Here is a 23,075-nt window from a genome sequence, read left to right on the forward strand (position 1 = left end):
GTGCCCATGTCCCAGCCTGGTCGGGATGAGCTGTGCCCATGTCCCAGCCGGGTCAGGATGAGCTGTGCCCATGTCCCAGCCTGGTCGGGATGAGCTGTGCCCATGTCCCAGCCTGGTCGGGATGAGCTGTGCCCATGTCCAGTACCAGGTCAGGATGAGCTGTGCCCATGTCCCAGCCTGGTCGGGATGAGCTGTGCCCATGTCCCAGCCTGGTCGGGATGAGCTGTGCCCATGTCCCAGCCTGGTCGGGATGAGCTGTGCCCATGTCCCAGCCCCGGGTCGGGATGAGCTGTGCCCATGTCCCAGCCTGGTCGGGATGAGCTGTGCCCATGTCCCAGCCGGGTCAGGATGAGCTGTGCCCATGTCCCAGCCTGGGTGCGCTGTGCCCGCTGCCAGTGCCAGCCTGGTCGGGATGAGCTGTGCCCATGTCCAGCCCCAGTCCAGATGAGCTGTGCCCATGTCCCAGCCCCGGGTCGGGATGAGCTGTGCCCATGTCCCAGCCTGGTCGGGATGAGCTGTGCCCATGTCCAGCTGGGTCGGGATGAGCTGTGCCCATGTCCCAGCCGGGTCAGGATGAGCTGTACCCATGTCCAGCCCCAGCCTGGGTGCGCTGTGCCCGCTGCCAGTGCCAGCCTGGTCGGGATGAGCGGAATGCAGCCATTCCTGCCTGACAATACCGGCTCTTTGTTTTCCCGGGCTCCCCAATCTGTCCGTCCATCTGTTCTGCCTTGCTTTAGAATTCCCGTTTGAAGCTCCTGGGGAAGGATTCTCCTCTTTGTTTCGCCTCTGCTCCCTCCCAGGAGCTCGGAGTTCAGAGCCAGCCCACCCTGGCATCGATTTTCCAAAGAAATAAATAAATTAAACCCCCTGTTTTACTGGCATCCAATTTGTTTCCTCAATTTACGGTAAAAAAGAATCACTGCAGATTCCCAGGAAATGGTTAAAAAAAAAAAGATGGCTTTCCTTGGGCAAAGATGGAAAAAACAATTTCAATTCCTGGACTCCCAAACTTTGGAATACAAAACACCTTTTTTTGTGAAAAACAAGGATTTCCTATTTGCTCCTTGCCCCACTCCTCTGCGTGACTGGAGCAGAATGTGGAGGCAGCCATGGAAATCACAGATTTCCTTTGCCCTGCTGCACACTGGGAATATCCCCAAATCCATCCAAAGCGCTCACAAACAAACCCATTCCTTGATTTCCTCTTGGAAAAAAATAAATCCCTCCATTTGTTTGGTTGGATTTTTTTTTTCCCAGTCTGTTTTCCTTCCTTGCCTCATCAAGCCAATGATAAAGCACAAAAATGGATACGGTAAAGGCATCAAACATGGCAAGAATGGGCAAGGATTAATTAATAGTTCATTAATTTTCCCCATGGAACAGGAAATTCCCGGAGCCTGAGGAGAAGCCAAGGGTCTCAGTGTGGTCAGACAGGTTTGATGGCTCCACATGGATTACACTAAAAACTCCTCCTGCACGAGGAAAATATTTATGATCCCAATATTTTGAGCAGGAAACATGGAATAAGGAGGCCCTGCTCATACAGCACAACCCTGAGAGACAAAACCCACCAAACCCAGATTTTATCCTAAAGAAAAATCAGATTGCACAAAGCTGAGAGACCAAATCTTTCTAAAATACAACTTCCAAATTCATTCCGAATCCCTGGCTCTTGTTTGCTCTGGGGAGACTCAGAGCAGGGCAAAGGAAACAAAATTCTGCTGATTGGTTATTGCCCTGCCACGAATGCATGGAGGAGGCAAAAGCCAGGCAGGACCATGTCCCAGAGATGTTTTAATTGCTGCTATAAAACCGTGACAGGGACAGAAACATTTTCCTTTCTTTTAAGGAAGTCTTTTCCTTGATAGGATCTCATTAAACATCGCTGGAAAAGAAAAACATCCCATTTACAGGATAACATCTCCTCGTGCTTCAGGTCCTTCCAGGCTTGAAACACGAGGCACTAGCCAAGGAAATATGGATATTTATCTCCTTCCTGCCAGAAAAAAGTCCTGCAAACAGCAGGAAACTTCCATGGAATGGGATTTGCAGCCTAGAATGGGGAAATTCCTCCTGTTATGGATCATGCTCCCATTCTGGAATTTTTCCTGTTTGACAGTCGGTCACAGGTTGGACTCAACCACCTTGGAGGTCTTTTCCAACCTCAGCGATCCTGGGATTTTGTGATTTTCCAGACCAGGTCCCACAGCATTAAATGAAAATGGAATTTAATCTCCTCCGTGGATATGAAAAAAAAGAGCACTGGAAAAAACCCTCCCGGTGCTTTTAGTCCCTTTTCAAGAAGTTCTATCAAATAAACGTCTTTGGCCAACTCCATTAGGGAGCAATTAGACCTTAATGGCCGTCTAAATCCATTATCAGTGGACATTTAACCTTGCAATATTTAAAGATAATATTTAATTTCAGCAAATTAATGGGCTGCCTGTGAGACCAAAGAGATCTACTTAGGCTCTCTGCTTTTCCATCGGGGATGTTTCCCTTTGGGTAGTGTGACAAGAAGCTGGGAAAGTTGCTCCTCACGTTTGGAGCTCCAATAAAGGAGTTCAAAGCAGAGCAAGATCTCAAACAAGCACCTGCTTTATCCTTCTTGCTGCTCCCATTGCTTCCAGATTTATTTCCATATTCCCATACCCATCCATAGCTATTTTTGATCCACCATTCCAGGCTGCTCCAAGCCCTGATCGTGGACACTACCAGGGATTCAGGGGCAAAAACTCCTCTCCAACCCTCTCAGAGCTGCCCAGGCCAAGGAAAATGTGAATTGTACACAGATCTAGAAATTCCAGCTTAAGGAGGACGTTTCCCGTTTCATTCCGAGGTTCTTCCCGCTTCATTCCCAAAAGGACGGGAATGAAAGCAGGAGAACCTCCAGTCCTGTGATGCTCTAAGATGTCATCGCCAGCGTCTCTTTGAAGCCAAGTGACAACATCCAACGTCTGCACTATTTCAGTCCCTGGAGAACTTCCCTGATGGAAGCATGGAAAAAGCTGGAGAAGCTCCAGAAGTAGGTTGCCATCTCATTGCCACGTTGGAAGAAGGTTAGAGGTGTTTCCTCTGTGAACTGAGAGCTTTAAATAGCGCTGACTTTGCACGGCGGCAGGGAGGAGCTGGAGCTGGCGCCGATCCACGGAATTTCCGAGAGTCACAGCCAACTCCAGCGCTGAACACGCGTGGAATTCAGCGTGTCAGAAGGGCAGGAGAAGATCCTTCCTCTGGCAGAGCCGCTGGAACTCATCTTTGGTGGGAATCATGGAATGGGTTGGGTCGGAAGGACCTTCAAGCCCATCCAGTGGAGTCATGGAATGGGTTGGAAGGACAAAGCCCATCCAGTGGAGTCATGGAATTGTTGGGTCGGAAGGACCTTCAAGCCCATCCAGTGGAGTCATGGAATGGGTTGGAAGGACAAAGCCCATCCAGTGGAGTCATGGAATTGTTGGGTCGGAAGGACCTTCAAGCCCATCCTGCCCAGGATCACTCAGCTCAGCCAGAGGTCCCGGGACAGGCACCCTGTGCCAGGGCCTGCCCACCCTCCCAGGGGAGAATCCAACACCACTGAGGAGGAGCTGTCATGGTGGAGGAGGCAATGGATGGACACCAAAGCTGTGAAAGATCGGTTTCCACCGAGAAAGCACCAAAATGCAGGATGGTGGAGGAGGCAATGGATGGACACCAAAGCTTTGGAAGATCGGCTTCCACCAAGAGAGCACCAAAATGCAGGATGGTGGAGGAGGCAATGGATGGACAGCAAAGCTGTGGAAGATCGGTTTCCACCAAGAGAGCACCAAAATGCAGGATGGTGGAGAAGGCAATGGATGGACAGCAAAGCTGTGGAAGATCGGTTCCCATCGAGAAAGCACCAAAATGCAGGATGGTGGAGGAAGCAATGGATGGAAACCAAAGCTGTGGAAGATCGGTTTCCATCGAGAAAGCACCAAAATGCAGGATGGTGGAGGAGGCAATGGATGGACAGCAAAGCTTTGGAAGATCGGTTTCCATTGAGAAAGCACCAAAATGCAGGATGGTGGAGGAAGCAATGGATGGACACCAAAGCTGTGGAAGATCGGTTTCCACCAAGAAAGCACCAAAATGCAAGGAGTATAGCTGTGCCTTCACAAACCTAATTAATTTCAGGAATTCCAGCCTTGGAAAGCAGCAATTAGGGAAGGGTGCTTGGCCCTTGGCTCACCCAGAAGAGCTCCATGCTGGGAGAAGGTACTGGGGCCATTGCCTGGGTGTGTCCTCACCAACCCCTCACGTTTCTGGGCTTTGGGGTCAGGACCATCCTGCCCCACACGGGGAACCGGGCTGTAATTACACACGCTCCTGTCAGAGTGGAATCTGTAGTACATCGTTAATGTGTAAATGACTAAATAACTTAATTAGGTGAAATGAAGTGCACTTACAAGCACAGATGCTTACGTCGGATCGGGATAATGTGGTGTGTGGGAATATATCCCTGTTTTTTTTAAAGATGTTTATATTTAACTGTAGGCCAAGGAAATGAGGAACACGCACTGGTGAGAAAGATGGCAGGGAATTTTTTTTTTTAAAGGGAAAAATGTTTACCACATCCTTACAAATTAATGGAGGAAACCATTTTTAAATCACTTCAAAGTGCTGGAAGGAACCAACTTTTTAATCCCTGAAAATATCCCAGTAAAATCCTAAGGGAAGAGGACAAAAAGTGGTTCTTTGGGCAAGCTCCAGCTTTCCATGGAGCCTGACAAACGGAACAGGAGAAGCGCTGAAACCACTCCCAGCCCTTCTACTCATCCATATTCATCCTTCCCCTCTCCCCAATCCATGGAACACAAGCACTGAATGAGCCAAATTATGGCATGTGTGCTTCAAGGAGGCTTCAACCAGGAAATGAGAGATTTCATCTGCCATTGATGGATAAAAGGGAAGGAGATGAGGAAGTTGTGGAGCTGGAGCACAGCTTATTCCCAGAAAACAACCTGGGGTAGTGGTCAAGTCCCTCCCAACCCAAACCATGCCAGGACTCAAGGAAAGGAAATCAAAGTTCCCAAGCTGCAGCGCCCACACAGCATTCTCCATGCTATTTATTAATTAGCTGCCTCTAATGACAAAGAGAAGTAGCTCTTTGTTGGAATTTCAAAAAATTCCTAAATGCAGGATTCGGCAGCAAGCTGCCCAAATTTTTGGTAATTCCATACATAAGCACCACTAAACGAGAAGTTTTTCCTGCAAGTCCTCTAAAGATCCCTTTTCAAGCTGGAAAAAGAAGTTGTCACAATGATTTTGGGAGAGCAGAATTTGGGACTGAGTCAAAAGTGTCGGAATAACGAGTTGGAATCTGTTGCTATTAGTCACTGCCTTGGAAGCAAAGCCAAAGCTGTTAATGCTGGGGATGTTGAGGAGTGCAGAGACTTGGAAGGAATTTTCTAGGATGAGATGAAACAGTGAGGTGGCAAATATTCCCTTTCGTTAGGTGCAAAGGAGAATTGTACCTGGCAGGAAGGGGAGAGGAGGTGTTTGCCTCTCCTGGGAAGTGTCACCCTTGGAAGAGCCTCCATTTCACATCTCCTCCTTGGGAGCCAAACGAAATCAATTAATTCTGCAACTGGAACCAATTAACCCTCGCAAAAGCACAACGCCGAGCGCGGTGGCAGTCTTTAATAAATGGGAGAAATGGAAGAAATCCATAAATAAGAACAGAAAACGCCACAGGCTGGACTGTAGCAGGTGGGCTCCTCATTCTGCAGAGACAGCACGAGAGTTTGAGGGTCTAAAAACCAACAGGGACTTGCACAAAATGGGGATTTCATTGGGAAGATCTAAAAACCAACAGAGAATTCCACAAAATGGGGATTTCATTGGGAGGGTCTAAAAACCAACAGGGACTTCCACAAAATGGGGATTTCATTGGGAGGATCTAAAAACCAACAGGGACTTGCACAAAATGGGGATTTCATTGGGAATCTAAAAACCAAGAGGGACTTGCACAAAATGGGGATTTCATTGGGAATCTAAAAACCAACAGAGAATTCCACAAAATGGGGATTTCATTGGGAGGGTCTAAAAACCAACAGGGACTTCCACAAAATGGGGATTTCATCGGGAGGGTCTAAAAACCAACAGGGACTTGCACAAAATGGGGATTTCATTGGGAATCTAAAAACCAACAGAGAATTCCACAAAATGGGGATTTCATCGGGAATCTAAAAACCAACAGAGAATTCCACAAAATGGGGATTTCAGCGGGAATCTAAAAACCAACAGGGACTTGCACAAAATGGGGATTTCATAGGGAATCTAAAAACCAACAGGGACTTGCACAAAATGGGGATTTCATTGGGAGGGTCTAAAAACCAACAGAGAATTCCACAAAATGGGGATTTCAGCGGGAATCTAAAAACCAAGAGGGACTTGCACAAAATGGGGATTTCATTGGGAATCTAAAAACCAACAGAGAATTCCACAAAATGGGGATTTCATTGGGAATCTAAAAACCAGCAGGGACTTGCACAAAATGGGGATTTCATTGTGAAGATCTAAAAACCAACAGGGACTTGCACAAAATGGGGATTTCATTGGGAATCTAAAAACCAACAGAGAATTCCACAAAATGGGGATTTCAGTGGGAGGATCTAAAAACCAAGAGGGACTTGCACAAAATGGGGATTTCATTGTGAAGATCTAAAAACCAACAGAGAATTCCACAAAATGGGGATTTCATTGGGAATCTAAAAACCAACAGGGACTTGCACAAAATGGGGATTTCATTGGGAATCTAAAAACCAACAGGGACTTGCACAAAATGGGGATTTCATTGGGAATCTAAAAACCAACAGGGACTTGCACAAAATGGGGATTTCATTGGGAATCTAAAAACCAACAGGGACTTGCACAAAATGGGGATTTCATTGTGAGGGTCTAAAAACCAACAGAGAATTCCACAAAATGGGGATTTCATTGGGAGGGTCTAAAAACCAACAGGGACTTCCACAAAATGGGGATTTCATTGGGAGGATCTAAAAACCAAGAGGGACTTGCACAAAATGGGGATTTCATTGGGAATCTAAAAACCAACAGAGAATTCCACAAAATGGGGATTTCATCGGGAGGGTCTAAAAACCAACAGGGACTTGCACAAAATGGGGATTTCATTGGGAATCTAAAAACCAACAGAGAATTCCACAAAATGGGGATTTCATTGGGAATCTAAAAACCAACAGAGAATTCCACAAAATGGGGATTTCAGCGGGAATCTAAAAACCAACAGGGACTTGCACAAAATGGGGATTTCATTGGGAATCTAAAAACCAACAGGGACTTGCACAAAATGGGGATTTCATTGGGAGGATCTAAAAACCAAGAGGGACTTGCACAAAATGGGGATTTCATTGGGAATCTAAAAACCAACAGAGAATTCCACAAAATGGGGATTTCATCGGGAGGGTCTAAAAACCAACAGGGACTTCCACAAAATGGGGATTTCATTGGGAATCTAAAAACCAACAGAGAATTCCACAAAATGGGGATTTCATTGGGAATCTAAAAACCAACAGAGAATTCCACAAAATGGGGATTTCAGCGGGAATCTAAAAACCAACAGGGACTTGCACAAAATGGGGATTTCATTGGGATTCTAAAAACCAAGAGGGACTTGCACAAAATGGGGATGTCAGCGCGACGGGATGGGATCGATCCCGTTTGACTGCAGCACCTCAACGCAGGGCCGCGCTCCCCGAGCTGGTTGTACAAGGGGGATGAAGAAAGATCCCTTGAAAGAGACACCTTAAACCCTTATCACCTTAAACCCTTATCTTCAAGGGAGATAAAGCTGCCTTATCTTATTCAGATGCCTTGTTTGAGGGAGATGGGTGCCATCTGTGACACGAGCCAGCAGCTCCCTTCCCTTCCCTTCCTTTCCTTCTTTCCTTCCCTTCCCTCTCCCAGCACGGGAACACTGCTGTGCCTCCAATCCCTGCCTGAATCCGTTCCTGGCCTTATTCAGCTTTTTTTTGCCCTTTTCCAACCGAATTCTGAGCAAACGGGGTCCTGCTCGACAGATTATTGCAATTCTCTCCTGAGCCGGGTCTTGCCGACAGAAAGGGGCTTAAACCAGCAAAACAACCTTGTAAATATTGTTAATAATATTCCTGTAAATATTATTATCAATATCCTTGTAAATATTATCAATATCCTTGTAAATATTATTCATAAAATTCCAAAGCGATTCCAGTGAACACACAGCTCCATCCCACCCCTCTGGACACCATCACGGGTTGATTTTTCTGGCGCTGAGCTGAATAAGAGGAAACAACTTTCTCTTTTAAAAAAATCAAAAAGAAATAAAGCTGCTTCTTTTATAATCCTGCACTTTCTATTTAAGCTCCTGCTCTTTTGGATTAAGGAAAGAACAACTCTCCATTAGGGCCTGCCCTGTTTATCGACATCACAATTGTACCCGAGAGCCACAGGAATGATTTCACACTTCAAAAGATGCTAGAAACCAGTTTTATCTCGATGTAAACTTTCAATAGAATATTTAATAAAACTCATCCTCCCCTTCTAGTCAGATACTGCGGTTTGATGGCTACAAGCATTTGCAGGGAGGGGGATTCCGGGAGTGGAAAAATGCAAATAAAAATGACTTTATCTGCACAGTTTGGACTTACAGGGGTTTCACTTCCTTTCTCCCCTCCTAAATGTTCAAAAAAGAACTTTTTATGCACCTTAGACAAGACAAGAGAAGGTTGAAACTAAAGGGGCTGGCGCCGCTGCCTGAGTCCCATCCACGGGCTGGACACAGGAGCGTCCCTGGTTTTGGAATGTGTTTCACCAGTGCCCCATACCACACTCACAAAGCAGTGGCAAAGCTTTCAATTCTGCCTTTGTGCTGCAAAAAAACTCCATTTTGTCCCCAATTTTGCCCCCCAGAAGCGCCGCAGTGCTCAGATAACGAAGGGCTTTTCCCGTTTTCCCGTCCTAAACGAGTCACTTTGTGCACATTATCGAGGAATTGATTTTCAGTGGGACAAATCCTGGTGCTTCGGCTGAATTGGGCGTGTGGCTGAAAGAAAAGGCCAATTTAATGCCAATAATCCCGTGGTTGGAGGTTGGTGCCAGGGGAGCAGCACCTGTGCGACGGAGCCGGATGAAATCCAAGCTCTGCCTTTCTGTCCAGGTGAAATTCTGATTTGAATTTCCTATTTTAGCAGCACGTTCCCAGGGTTGGCTGTGCGCTCCAGCCACGGGCAGCATCGCCGCTCCACACTGACCAAAGCTTTTCGTCAGAGCTCCGCCGGCGAGCGAGCGCCGGCGCCGCTGCTAATTACCATGGCTTCCATAAGGCAGGGATTCCAGCCTGGAAACAGGAATCCAGGCAGGAAAGATGGGGAAATGTATGTGGAATAGAACCAAAAAATATGTGGCATAGAGATAAAACAAACAAATTCATGGAATATAAATGAGGACCTGAGGAGAGGGAAAAGCCTGATGTCCAATGGCTTCCATAAGGCAGAGATTCCAGCATGGAAAAATGAATCCATGCAGGAAAAGTGGGGGAAATATATGCAATAAAACAAACAAATATGTGATATATAAATAAGATTTAAAATTTATACTGATAATTTTATAATTTATATAAAAATTTATATATATATTATAAATATAATTGAGGGCTTTAGGAGAGGGAAAAGCCCGATGGCCAATGGCTTCCATAAGGCAGAGATTCCAGCGTGGAAACACGAATCCATGCAGGAAAAGTGGGAAAAATACCTGGAATAAAACCCCAAGAAAATATAGTATATAAATAAAACAAACAAATTTATGGAATATAATTGAGGACCTTAGGAGAGGGAAAAGCCCGATGTCCAATGGCTTCCATAGGGCAGAGATTCCAGCGTGGAAAAATGAATCCAGGCAGGGAAAATGGGGGAAATATATGGAATAAAAACAAAAAATATGTGGCATATAAATAAAACAAAAAATTTATGGAATATAAATGAGGACCTTAGGAGAGGGAAAAGCCCGATGGCCAATGGCTTCCATAAGGCACCATGGAAAAATGAATCCATGCAGGAAAAATGGGGGAAATATATGGAATAGAAATAAAAAAAATATAGTATATAAATAAACCAAACTAATTTATGGAATAGAATTGACGGCCTTAAGAGAGGAAATAGCCCGATGTCCAATGGCTTCCATAGGGCAGAGATTCCAGCATGGAAAAATAAATCCATGCAGGGAAAGTGGGGAAAATATATGGAATAGAAACAAAAAAAAATATGGTAGTAATAAGATTAAAAATAAGATTATAATAAATAAATAAATAATTAAAAATAAATAAGTTTAAAATGTATATATAAATATAAATGAGGACCTTAGGAGAGGGAAAAGCCTGATGTCCAATGGCTTCCATAAGGCAGAGATTCCAGCGTGGAAAAATGAATCCAGGCAGGAAAAATGGTGAAAATATATGGAATAAAACAAAAAAAAGTATATAAATAAGATTAAAACTTTATATATAAATATGATTGAGGACCTTAGGGAAAAGCCTGATGTCCAATGGCTTCCATAAGGCAGAGATTCCAGCATGGAAAAATGAATCTATGCAGGAAAAGTGGGGGAAATATATGCAATAAAAACACCAAATATGTGGTATATAAATAAGATTTAAAATTTATATTGATAATTTTATAATTTATATATATATATTATGGAATAGAATTGAGGACTTTAGGAGAGGAAAAAGCCCGATGTCCAATGGCTTCCATAAGGCAGAGATTCCAGCATGGAAAAATGAATCCAGGCAGGAAAAATAGTGAAAATATATGGAATAAAAGAAAAAATAATAGTATATAAATAAGATTAAAAATTTATATATAAATATAATTGAGGACGTTAAGAGAGGGAAAAAGCCTGATGTCCAATGGCTTCCATAAGACAGAGATTCCAGCGTGGAAACACAAATCCATGCAGGAAAAGTGGGGAAAATACATGGAATAAAAGAAAAAATAATAGTATATAAATAAGATTAAAAAATTATATTGATAATTTTATAATTTATATAAAAATTTATATCTATATTATAAATATAATTGAGGGCTTTAGGAGGGGGAAAAGCCCGATGTCCAATGGCTTCCATAAGGCAGAGATTCCAGCGTGGAAACACAAATCCATGCAGGAAAAGTGGGGAAAATACATGGAATAAAACCCCAAGAAAATATAGTATATAAATAAAACAAAATAATTTATGAAATAGAAATGAGAACTTTAGGAGAGGGCAAAGCCCGATGTCCATTCGGTAACGTTCTGCTTCATAAATTAATTCTCTAATTTGTGGTGTTTACAAAAGAGCTAATTTTAGGAATGGGAATTTTCCTCTGTTTATCCAACAAGACCCAGGATTTCCTAAGTAAGTGGATGTTTCCAAAGAGTATAAAATCAACAAAGGGATTAGGGACAGCAAACCCAAGTGAGGCGACGCTCGCTGACAACTCGGAGCCCGCCGAATAAAGAATGGCCCGGGCTCTGCTCGGGCCCTCACACATCCTCCTGTGCACAATCCAAGGGAAATAACTGAGCTGGGAAAAGCAGGAAAAGCTGCAGCAACCCAGGCCATGCTGCTGCTGTCAGGCTCTCGGGCCACTTCCATCTCTGATGTGGCCTCTCCCAAAATACCTGCTGTCGCTCGTCCCTTAAAAACAGGATTAAAATGAGGTTGTGCCCTATGGAAGTCTCAGCAGAGACAGACTGTGCTCCCAGCCATTCCCAAAATCCACCCAAACAGCCCCGTGCCACCGGAATTACAGCGCTTGGCTCTGTCCCAAGCTCTTCCCTGGCTCTCTTTGTTCCTGAAATCCCAAAGAAACGAGTCTGCTCTGGGTAATTTCATCAATCCCAAATATTTCAGCCTCTCCTCCGTCAAACAGGCTGGAAGTTTGTATTCCAGCCACAAACTTCCCGCCGAGGTTTGTCCTGGAAATGCTGCCGGACTCTTCAGAGCAGGTGCTCCTGCAGTCCAAGGCCATAATTCAATCATGCCTTGGGCTGACGTCAGGAACAAAAAACAACTCAAAGGCTGTTTGTGAACGGGCCCAGAACCCCTGAGATTCAATTAGAGCCTTGATATTCCATGGGGAATCTTATTTAGCTGGATTTAATATCACCAAAGCTTGGGAGCAGTTATTTATCAAATAGGTCGAGCGCATTTAAATGTACAGGCAACGGAACAGCGCGTTAACCCCACAATCCCAAAATTTCAGGAGCACCACGGGCAGGAAAACAATCTGATTTTTAGATACAACAGCACAAAAAGAACCCAATCCCGGTTTTTTAGGGATTGTGGCTAAGAATGAACCCAGGGATTTTTGCCATTTGTGGACCAGCAGAAATGCTGATTCTCCCACAGGGTTTGGTTTGGGTTTTAACATAACTTGGGGTGTATGGGGTGACACACACACATGTAGGGTGGAGGATGCACACACATGCAGGATGCACAAAAAGAACCCAATTCCTGTTTTTTAGGGATTGTGGCTAGGAATGAACCCAGGGATTTTTGCCATTTGTGGACCGGTAGAAATGCTGATCTCTGTGTCCATGATGTCCCACAGGGTTTTGGTTTGGGGCTCTAACATAACTGGGCTGGGATCATGGATCACACACACACATATAGGGTGGGGGATACACACACAGATATAGGGTGGGGGATACACACACACACATACACACAGCATGGAGGATACACATACACAGCATGGAGGATACACATACATGGCATGGAGGACACACACAGCATGGAGGATACACATACATAGCATGGAGGATATACACACATAGCATAGAGGATACACATACACAGCATGGAGGATACACACAGCATGGAGGATACACACACACATACATAGCATGAAGGACACACACAGCATGGAGGATACACATACATAGCATGGAGGATACACATACATGGCATGGAGGATACACATACACAGCATGGAGGATACACATAACATGGAGGACACACACAGCATGGAGGATACACACACACATACATAGCATGGAGGATACACACAGCATGGAGGATACACACAGCATGGAGGATACACACAGCATGGAGGATACACACACATAGCATGGAGGATATACACATACACATAGCATGGAGGATACACATACGTAGCATGGAGGATACACACAGCATGGAGGATACACGTACATAGTATGGAGGATACACACATACACACAGCATGGAGGATACACATACACGGCATGGAGGATACACATACATAGTATGGAGGATACACACAGCATGGAGGATACACACGCACGCATAGGATGGAACAGGTAACACCCACGTGATAAGAGATGCGCACCCATGACAAAGGGACGCACATGTGTGACAAAGCAGGTGTCTGTACAGACACATCCATGTGCCCAAAGGGACCCTACACGCACACATGACAAAGCAGCAGACAGAACTGCCGCACACACCGAGGATAAAGCAAGGAGCCCCGCACACGCGTGACAGGGCAGACCGTCACACATGACGCGCGGGGAGTCACGCACACGCATGACAAAGAAGGAGCCTGTCCATCCCCACCCAGACGCAGCCAGCCAGCAGTGCCCTGCCCTGCCATCGGGAAGCTGGGCACAGGGCAGGAAGGCCGGGAATGCTGCCAGCAATGCCGGCTGCATCCTGCATGGCACCTGCCGTCGCCGCTTCCCCTCTCCCGGGAGCCTGCCTCCTCTGCTGCTGCTGTGCCAGGGTCACTGCTGTGCCACAGAGCCGGAGTAAACCCTGAGTAAAGCGCACGGGAGAGAACCCCACCGTGCCCAATCCCATCCAGAGCCCGCAGTCCGGCAGCGCCGGCTCCAAACTGGATGCACACCAGCCCTCACAACAATGGGACGCAGCTACTACTGCCATTACTAGCAGGAGTAGTCTTGAAGGAGGTGGCCATTGCCACAAAGCTCTCACACCAACAATGCACCCAAATGATCCCACTTTTCCATCTGCCTGGCTGGATGAAGCTCCACTGCCTGCCGTTTACCATGGAGGAAGGAGTGGACACTCCAACTTCTCCCCAGGCTTTTCCTAATAGAGTTTGTTAGGAAAAGAAATTCCACAGCAGCCTTTACCAAAAATTTAGCAATGAATTAAGAATTTATTTGGGCATTCTGACCCTCTGCTTTGCCAGGAAGGTTTCCCTGCAGACAGCCCTGAGATGGAAATTTGTGCCCGAATGTCAATGCCGCATCCTGCGTGGCACCTGCCATGGCCGCTTCCCCTCTCCCGGGAGCCTGCCTCCTCTGCTGCTGCTGTGCCACAGAGCCGGAGTAAACCCTGAGTAAAGCGCACGGGAGAGAACCCAACCGTGCCCAATCCCGTGGAGCATTGTCCAGAGCCCGCAGTCCGGCAGCGCCGGCTCCAAACTGGATGCACACCAGCCCTCACAACAATGGGACGCAGCTACTACTGCCATTACTAGCAGGAGTAGTCTTGAAGGAGGTGGCCATTGCCACAAAGCTCTCACACCAACAATGCACCCAAATGATCCCATTTTTCCATCTGCCTGGCTGGATGAAGCTCCACTGCCTGCCATTTACCATGGAGGAAGGAATGGATGCTCCAACCTCTCCCCAGGCTTTTCCTAATAGAGTTTGTTAGGAAAAGAAATTCCACAGCAGCCTTTACCAAAAATTTAACAATGAATTAAGAATTTGGGCATTGATTAAGAATTTTGGGCGTTCCTCTGCTTTGCCAGGAAGCTTTCCCTGCAAACAGCTCTGAGATGGGAATTTGTGCCCGAATTTCCCGGCTGGAAACCTCGGAAGGACACAGAGGTGAATTTTGGGCACAGGACACCTCCCAGAGAAGCAGAAAGCGGTGCAGGCCCCTGCACACGGCATCAGCTGCGGGAGGGGGAAATTTGGCACGGGCTTTTCCCGATCAATAAGGGCAAATTCAATTATTGCAGGGAGCGGGACGGAGCTGGTGCAGCAGCAACTCCTCCAGTAGCCGCTGGCAGATGGCACATCCTATTGCATGTGTATTCATTCTCTGTGCTACATCAGCTGAAACATTCCCAGGTTATCCCAGCTTTTCTCCCTGGTGTCCACCACCCTGGTAGCTGGGGATATTTTGGGGAAAGACCTTTAAGCCATAATCGCTCCTTATAAAATGGCAACGCTGGTGTTGGCTGATTTAAATCCCAGCATGAAAACCACAGGTCAACGGGTCCTCCCTTCTTCCTGCCATTTGCAGAGCCCCAAATTTCCAGCTACAAGGAGTTTACCACGAGGAGTAAATGTTTGAGCTGTAAAGCTTCCAGAATGACTTTGTTTATCAGAGCAGATGAAGGAAAAAAAAAAAAAGCTCAAGGAATCATTTGAAGCTCAAAGCAAAACTGTTTATAGGACAGCTTGTAGTGCTCCAAGATTCCAGAGAGATTTCAGCAATTAACAGCACAAACTTCCATAACTTAATTCTGTTCTATATGTGCAGTGTTCAGTTGCTCCTGTGCTATTTGAGTTGTTCCCCGTTACGATTCTGCAACGAGATTTGCTGATCCTATAAAAATAAATCTTCAAGCGGCTTCCTCACAACATTCCAGGGATCCCAAAGCAGGGGCTTGAATCCTCTGACTTCCTACATAAGGAAAATATCCAAATAATGCCCAAATTCTCTTTAAATAATGGCAGGGAGATAAAAAAATTCAATCACTTTCATTTTGCAGTAGCAAAAAAAATAAGTAGTGAAAGATTAAATTTGGTGTTATTTGTGCCTATTTCGCCTTCCTTGGCAATTCAGGCCACAATTTGTTCCCAGATCCCTGAGACCCAGAGAATAATGGGAGCCATCGTTCCTGTTCCTGCTAAACTTCAAAAAAATTGAAATCACTTTCTTTTTGCAAAAATAATTCGTGAAAGGTGAAAATTTGGTGTTCCCGGGATTATTTCTGCCTATTTTGTGTTCTTTGGGATTTCAGGCCATGAAATTCCCAAAGAATTCTGACAAAAATCCATATGAATTTGGGAGTGGCACGAGTACAAATCCAATGGGAAAAAGCCAAATTGTACCTCACATGGGTTTTTTGTCCCTGATCTCCAAGCCAGGCCTAAGTTCCCTGGTTTAATTTTGTTCCCAGATCCCTGAGAGCCAGGGAATAATGGGAGCCATCGTTCCTGTTCCTGCTAAACTTCAAAAAAACCAATTCAATCGCTTTCTTTTTGCAGTAGCATAAGAAAGAAGCGGTGAGAGATGAAAATTCGTGTTCCCAGGAATGAGGCATCGTTCCTGTTCCTGCTAAACTTGGCAAGGACAGGCAGAGTGTCCCCACACCGAGTGACATTTGGCTCCAGTCGCTCCGACGGGGAACTCTGAATTATTAAATATATTTAAGGGAGCGTGGAAAGAGGAGGAGAAAAGCCCCTAAAAATCTCCATCTCCATTATCCAAGGGGAATGAGTGAGCTGGGTTGATCTGTTTAATTACCACGAGAGCTCCCAGACTGAAATATCTGAATCTCTGAAATATTAGCCTTGGAAAATAGGGAATGGGATTCCAGAGGCCTGGAATTCTGCCTGGCAAAGGCGGCAATGTGAGGAGACGCAGACAGAGCCAACACCCAAACTCCAGCATCCTTCTCCCTCTTTCCTGGAATATCCCGTGAAAAATGGGAGCCGCCCATGGAACGGCAGCAGCTTCCTTTTTAAGCCAGGTTTTTACTCCAAAATCTCCTTTAGAGGGTTTTTTTCCCCTCTTTCTTATTCTTCTGAATGGTATTTCTGCACCAACCACAGCCCTGGTTTCCCAAGCCCTCCCTGGCACACTCGCTGCTCCTGCTGAGAGCAGCGGGATCCGCGCAGGCATCCCAGGTGTGCCTCACCTGAGCAGCTCCAAAACATCTTCCTAATTCCATTTTTTGGGATGATCAAACAATAAGAACAAAATCCTGCGGCTTTCCCACTCTCCAAACCCAGACCGTACTTGAAAAAACCCCGCAATATTCGTTACGATTTCCTCCCTGAATACAAAACGCAGGAATTGAAACTGTGCTGGATTTGCCATTCCCTCGTTAGAGATGTATTAATTTGTTGCTCTAATGCAGGCCAAGCCCTAATCAAACTAATGGCAAAATGAAAAGCGAGGATTTAAATCCTTTAAAGGGACTTAGCTTGATTTGGTCAGGCAAAGATTGGAGGTTTTTTCCCTTTTTTTCTGGGCCACGGGAATGGCCAATGATAAAAATTCCGCTTTCCTCTGATTCTGCTGCCACCCACACGCTATTGAAACAGCTACAGAGTGGGCAATCCAGAGCAGATGCTCCCAAACGGAGGTAAAATTCCAGCCTTTAAATAGAAGGAGCAGAAATTGAAGGGAATCAGGAAGATGTGGGCTTTGATTAGCAGATAAAAAAGCGAAATATGTCAAATGTGACAGACCCGGGGAATTCTTGGGGGAAAAGCTCCTCCAAAATGCGATCCCCAGCGATCATCTCTTCATTTTATAGTGCCTCACACTGAAATGGGGATCAATTTCAGATACATTTACTATGGAAGAGATGGCAAACTCCACCCAAAATTTTAGTAGACGTGAGAAAATGAATTTGTTTTTGGCAAGCGTCCTAAAAAAAGGGCAAACAAAGCAGGAAAAATAAAAAGCAACCCCCCACTTCAGCCCCAATGAATGTGCATTGTTCGATTGAAGTAACAGCTATTAAATCACTTTCCAAATGCGATCTAAATTGGAGGCAGCTCCAGGGGAGTTTGCTTCCCCATGCCTCCAGTCTCCCCCAGTTCTCCCAGTGCAGGTCAGAGGCTGCAGCCGTGCTTCAGTGCCCTGCGCCGAACACCTGCGAACATCAAACAGAAACTCCTGCTCCTTTCCTGGCCTGACAAAAGCCTTTCATGTGAAAAATGCTCCCTGGGAATGTCACGGCTGGAGCTCAGGTTACATTCCTTTCTCCCTCGCAGCCCTCCCCGCTTTGGAACATGGGGAGAAGCCATGTTTGTGGAATTCAACACTCAAAGGGAACGGGGCTTTACTTTCTTTTCCCTCGCACGTCGCAAATCACAACACGGCATCACGGATTAGCTGAGCAAAAAGCCACGGGGATGACTTTAAGCAGGAATTATTCCCACACTTCCTAAAGTCCACTTAGTTTCACTTCCCTGCTTGGGATTACTTTGAGGCGCCTGGTTTTTATTTTAATCTCCGTTTTTCTCCCCTCTGGAAGAGAACTTTGGGCTTAAGGCAGACAATCTCCATAAATCTGGTTTTAAAGAGGAATATTTAAAGGTCAGCTCAAACTTCAGAGGGACAACTTGCAGAAGGAAAAGCAGGATGCAGCCCGCTGCCTGCAATTCCCCGTTAGCAATCTGCATAATTAGAATAACAGCCTATGTCCGCTGTTATTCATGGAGCTGCCTTCAATCCTGCCACGGGAGCAGCATCCAGGTATTTATTCACAGATCCAACCCCAATTTCCAAGCCCTGGACAAACAATAGCCACCAAGTCCACGCTCAAGGCCACAAACCCGCCCTTTAGCCGGGAGCAGAGGGGGAATGAAGCCCCAACTTTATTTTCAATTCCCTGTTTAATGAGCAAGCAATAGATAGTGCAAGTGGGAGATTGCCTCGATTTTCCTTTCCAGAACCACCCTTTGCTGCCATTGTGCGCGCAACAGCCGCCGCTCCGCCGAGCTTTCCTTCATCCTCCAGCCACCGGTGCTTCAGGGAATTCTCTGGGAATTCTGTCCGTGCCACACTTCAGGTGTTGTTTGAAGTGGGTTTTATCTCCTCATTCCTAACTTCCTGCAGCTCATGAAATCGCCCTCCTGGCTACCAAAATTGCTCCGATCCTTTCGATTCTTTAACACAATTTAATCACTCCCTGCTCCCATTTGTCCTCCTGATCCCAATGACTCCAGAGATGAGGTTTAGGAGGAATTATTAAATATAACTCTGGAGTCATTTGCTGTCAGCCCAAGTGGTGCTTGCTGCATGGACTGGGCTCTGAGCATGACAAATTGATTTGTCTGGCACAACCACTCCGCGCTCCTCTCCAGTGAAAACAAATAGAGTGGAGATTCTAGACCCGGCCTCATCACTTCCAAAATTATGGCAGAAAAGGACAAAAACTGGGATTCAAACCTATAGCTCATGTTTGGAAAGTTATCCCAGCCCAACAGCAAAATTCTCCAAGTTGCTAGCTCACAATATCAGCAGGTTTGGGAAGGTAAAACAAACCCAGGTTGTTATTTAGAGAGCCTAGATAGAATAAAAGGCACAAAATGGGAGTTTAGGTGGAGGTTGATCTGAAGAAAACCTGACCAAACTTCCAAGCCGAAATCCCGCTCTGGAAATAAAAACCTAAAGGATGCCCCAGCGCATTTAATAAACCACCGAATAAAGAGGAGTCTTGAAATGAGCAAAGCTGCAAAGATCAGGTGTGAAACTCCCTGCAAAGAGAGGTTTCTCTGTGAATTTCAGGGAAGCCTTGCCCAAATTCCCTGCACGGCGTGCTGGCATGTGGAATTGCCTGGGAATTGCAAACACCGCAGCTCCCTACCTGGCCGCGGAGGCACGGAAAAGCAGCTGCACCCCAGAGCAAGGAAACGTGCACTGGGGATCTCTGGGAGCCCTCATTTGCCAGGCACATAAAAGCCCCTCTAGAAACTTGGGTTGCCAGACAATTATTGTCCACACATGGTGTACTGCGGAGAGCTCCGAGGCCGCTTTTGTCATCCCACCGCTGTTTTTAGGGAGCGCGGGAGATGCCCACCAGCCCTGGCACAGCCAGAGGAACAAATCAGCCACCTCAGCTGCAGCAAAGTCTTCCAAAACACTCTCACGTCTAAAACCAAAACGCCCTGCCCTTAAGCAGCGAGAGAAAGTCACTTGAATAATTTAATGCCCAAAAAATATTCCAGCAGCAAACAGCCCTCTCTAATCCTAAAGACTTTCTTTTCCTGGTGTTTATTCTCAGATACTTGTTTTATTTATTTAACTGCAACAGCCTTCAATTCTGCTTCAATTCTAATGCACAAAATTAATTTGCACACAAGAGGTTTTGACTATAGTCCCCGACAGACAAAGAGAGGCTTTGGAATTGGAAATAAAAAATTCTCCAGGGCTCAAATCACTCAAAGAAAAAGATAAATCTACTGTAAAACTAGAACAATTTTAAGCAATGATTAAACAGAGGCGAAGTCCAGGGGTTTTTAAAAAATCAGAAATGTGTGGCGACGCTCTAAAAACCTCCCAGGCTTGTGGAAATACCAATAATAATAATAATAATAATAAAAATCAGAATCAGAATAACCGGCGCTTAGGAATAATTCCGCTGCAATCCGAACGAATCTGCTCCCCACGAGAGATTAAAGCACCACAACAAAGGTAATGCCTATGGATAAATAAATCCCAACGTTTTCGCTACGGATGGAACAAAAAACGGTACATACTTGAGCCAGTAAAATGTCCACTTGCCAAGGAAGTTGGTCCATTTTTCCCGCTGCTCACAGGAGGTGAAAACATCTATAAAAAAAAAACAAACAAAGAAGCATTACTAGTGCAAAACAAGCAATTCCCGAGTGCAGTGGCAGTCCAAAGTTGCTGGCACATTCCTTCGGAGTTCCTCTCCCCCGAACCGTCAGCCCCCACAGCCCTGCAGAGGCTGATTCCGGAGCGCTCGCATCCCCCAGCGCCCCTCGGCACCGGCATCCCGCTTTTCTCAGGCTCATTAGCTTCCCAAACAATCTGCCCTTGCCGGAGCCTTTGAGCCCAGCAGCATTCTCCTCCTCGCCGGGAAGCGCCGACAAAATTTGGGATGCGAAAGCGCAAAAAAAGTTGGGATGGGTCGCAACCTTGGTCATCAACGTAGCAACGTCCATTTCCATCCCGCTCCAGGATTTGCCTGGCATGTGGGAACCCAAATAATAATAATGCAAAGTGCCACCTGCCCTAAATTCTCATTCCGTCTCTCCCACCGAGCAATTGGAAGCCAGGCTCGCTCCTCGCCCCCTCTCCCTCCCTCTCGCACTCCTCTCTCTCTCTTCCCAGCATTTATTTCGACCCTAATTGGTTTCTCCCTTCTCCGACGTGTCTAGTGGATAATACGCACCTTCCCTGAGTCAGAGCCTGCAAAAAGCCAAGGAACAAATGGGAAAAGTGCACCAACAAGCAGAGAGGGGGCTGCGAAGCTGCCGCAGGCTACGATTGCTGGCCAAACTTCCCCAAGCCATCCCTCAGAAGCCGAGGCTGGAGCAGCAGCACCAGCCTGGAGCACACAGGGGAAAGGGGGGGGCTTGAGGAGCAGACCTGCCTCTCGCAGCACAAGCTCCTGCCCAAAATAAAGAACTAAGTGGATAGAGAGATATTCCTGACATATTGGGGGGAAGGGAGGGGATGGGGAGAGAGGGGAAGGAAGGGGCTGGAGGGGGAGGGGGAGCCTGACAAAACTAGACAAGTGCACGCGTCCGGCGCAACGTTCGGCCTCCAAACCAGCCCAGGGGGACAAAAATCCCTCTTTGCCTCGAAAATCACTCCCGAGTCCTGCCTAGGGCGGGGAGGAGAAGGTTGCAGCAGTTTTAATGCCAGCAGAAGCCATAGGAGATTTCAGGGAAAACTTTAAACTGAGACGGTCGTGGATTTCTTTGCACTTTCCATGTGCCAAAATCGAAACAAGGGAAGAACCGAAAGGAGAATATCAGCGAGTCATTAGCAATTAATTAGTTCGTGTGCCAACGACGCTTGAAAATCGAAAGCACGATAAAAGTGCAATATCGGTACGATGGAATGATGAGAAATGGTCAGTTTTCGGGGCGTTTCTTTTGGCAGGAATTATTTGAGCCGTCCGAGACATGAAACCAAGCTGCGAACGCGCCTGCATCTCCCATCACACACAATCAGAAAGACTAAAAATACTCAGTTTGGATTTTTTTTTTTTAAAGCGAAAAAAATATTTACCATGCTTCTAGCTGCTGATTAAAAATTGCCCAATGTACTTAGAGCACAGTTTGGGGTTGGTTTTGTTGCTTTAGGGTTTTTTTTGGCTGGATTTTCTTTTTGTTAACAGAGCAGCTAGAATTTTTTTTTTTACAGCTGTTGCTAATTTCCACCGTTGTTTCTTACCGCACTGAAATCCAGTAAATCACTCAGTTCTTTGTCCGTCCCTAAGGCAGCCATTCGCTGTTGGTGATGCATTTTAGCAAAATCACACAAACCTAGAAACATGGAAATAACCGCAATCAGAAATCCCGAGCCTTGCAGGAAACACAGTCGGATTTTGCTTTTTCAAGGGGGGGTCGGGGAGTGGGTGGTTGAGAAGAAGAAGGGAGGGGAAAAAAAAGATGGAGGGGCAGCAAAAAAAAAAAAAAAAACACCCAAAAAACACAACAACAAGAGGAAAAAAAAAAAAAAAAAAAGCGATATTGTATTTCCAAAGAGGCGAGCCAAACCCGGCAACATCCACTCTTAAACCCAAATCCGGAGGAGAAAAAAAAAGGCAAAGCCTCTCTCCCGGAGCATCATTTATGCAACAGGAGGTTCAGCGAGGAATGAATGAGGATCCCAGAGAAGAAACTACAGCCATCCGCTCCCAACTTTTTCCCTTCTCCTTCTTCCACGCAAAGTAGCGTTTGGAGGCACAAACGGCAAAGAGCGAGGAGCAAAAAAAAAGCCACGGCGAGATGCGGAGTGCAGGTTCCGGGGGCGGGGGGGGCAGCGGGGGACAATTAGCCCCGATTCCTAATTTGCGGAGCGGAGGGGGGGATGAGGCCGAGCAGAAGCCGGCAGCGGCTCGGGCCTGTGCGGAGGCAGCGCCCGGGGGGAGGGGAGCCCGGCGAGCGAGGGAAGAGGGGAGAGGGAAGGGGCGCGGAGCCCAGCCCAGCGCGGCGGCCCGAGGAGCCCGGCCGGCCCCGGCGCCGCCTCCGTACCCGCCGCCGCCGCTCATGGAGCTCCGCGCTCGGCTCCCGCCCGCTCCCGCCGCACTTTTCCAAGGATTCCACGTTGGATTCGCCCAGCTCGCGCGCACACATGGCCAAGCGCGTTTATACGGGGCCGCGGACGCACGTGACGCGGG

At 46.5% G+C, this 23,075-nt stretch overlaps 1 protein-coding gene across 1 annotated transcript in view; it reads right to left on the reverse strand.

Moving 5' to 3' along the window:
• The window catches only part of TCF4 (transcription factor 4), a gene marked incomplete at its 3' end in the record, with an annotated part of 43,108 nt that extends 20,293 nt beyond the window's left edge, over positions 1-22,815 (reverse strand). The window contains exons 1-3 of the mRNA XM_036402516.2: positions 22,453-22,815; positions 22,127-22,218; positions 20,458-20,530 (exon numbers count right to left, since the gene is read on the reverse strand). Of these exons, the coding sequence (XP_036258409.1) occupies positions 20,458-20,530; positions 22,127-22,218; positions 22,453-22,462 (175 nt within the window). The remainder of the gene's footprint in view (positions 1-20,457; positions 20,531-22,126; positions 22,219-22,452) is intronic.
• Between the last annotated feature and the right edge of the window lie 260 nt (positions 22,816-23,075).

The sequence above is a fragment of the Molothrus ater genome, chromosome Z (genome assembly GCF_012460135.2).
Source record: "Molothrus ater isolate BHLD 08-10-18 breed brown headed cowbird chromosome Z, BPBGC_Mater_1.1, whole genome shotgun sequence".
Lineage (NCBI taxonomy): Eukaryota > Metazoa > Chordata > Aves > Passeriformes > Icteridae > Molothrus > Molothrus ater.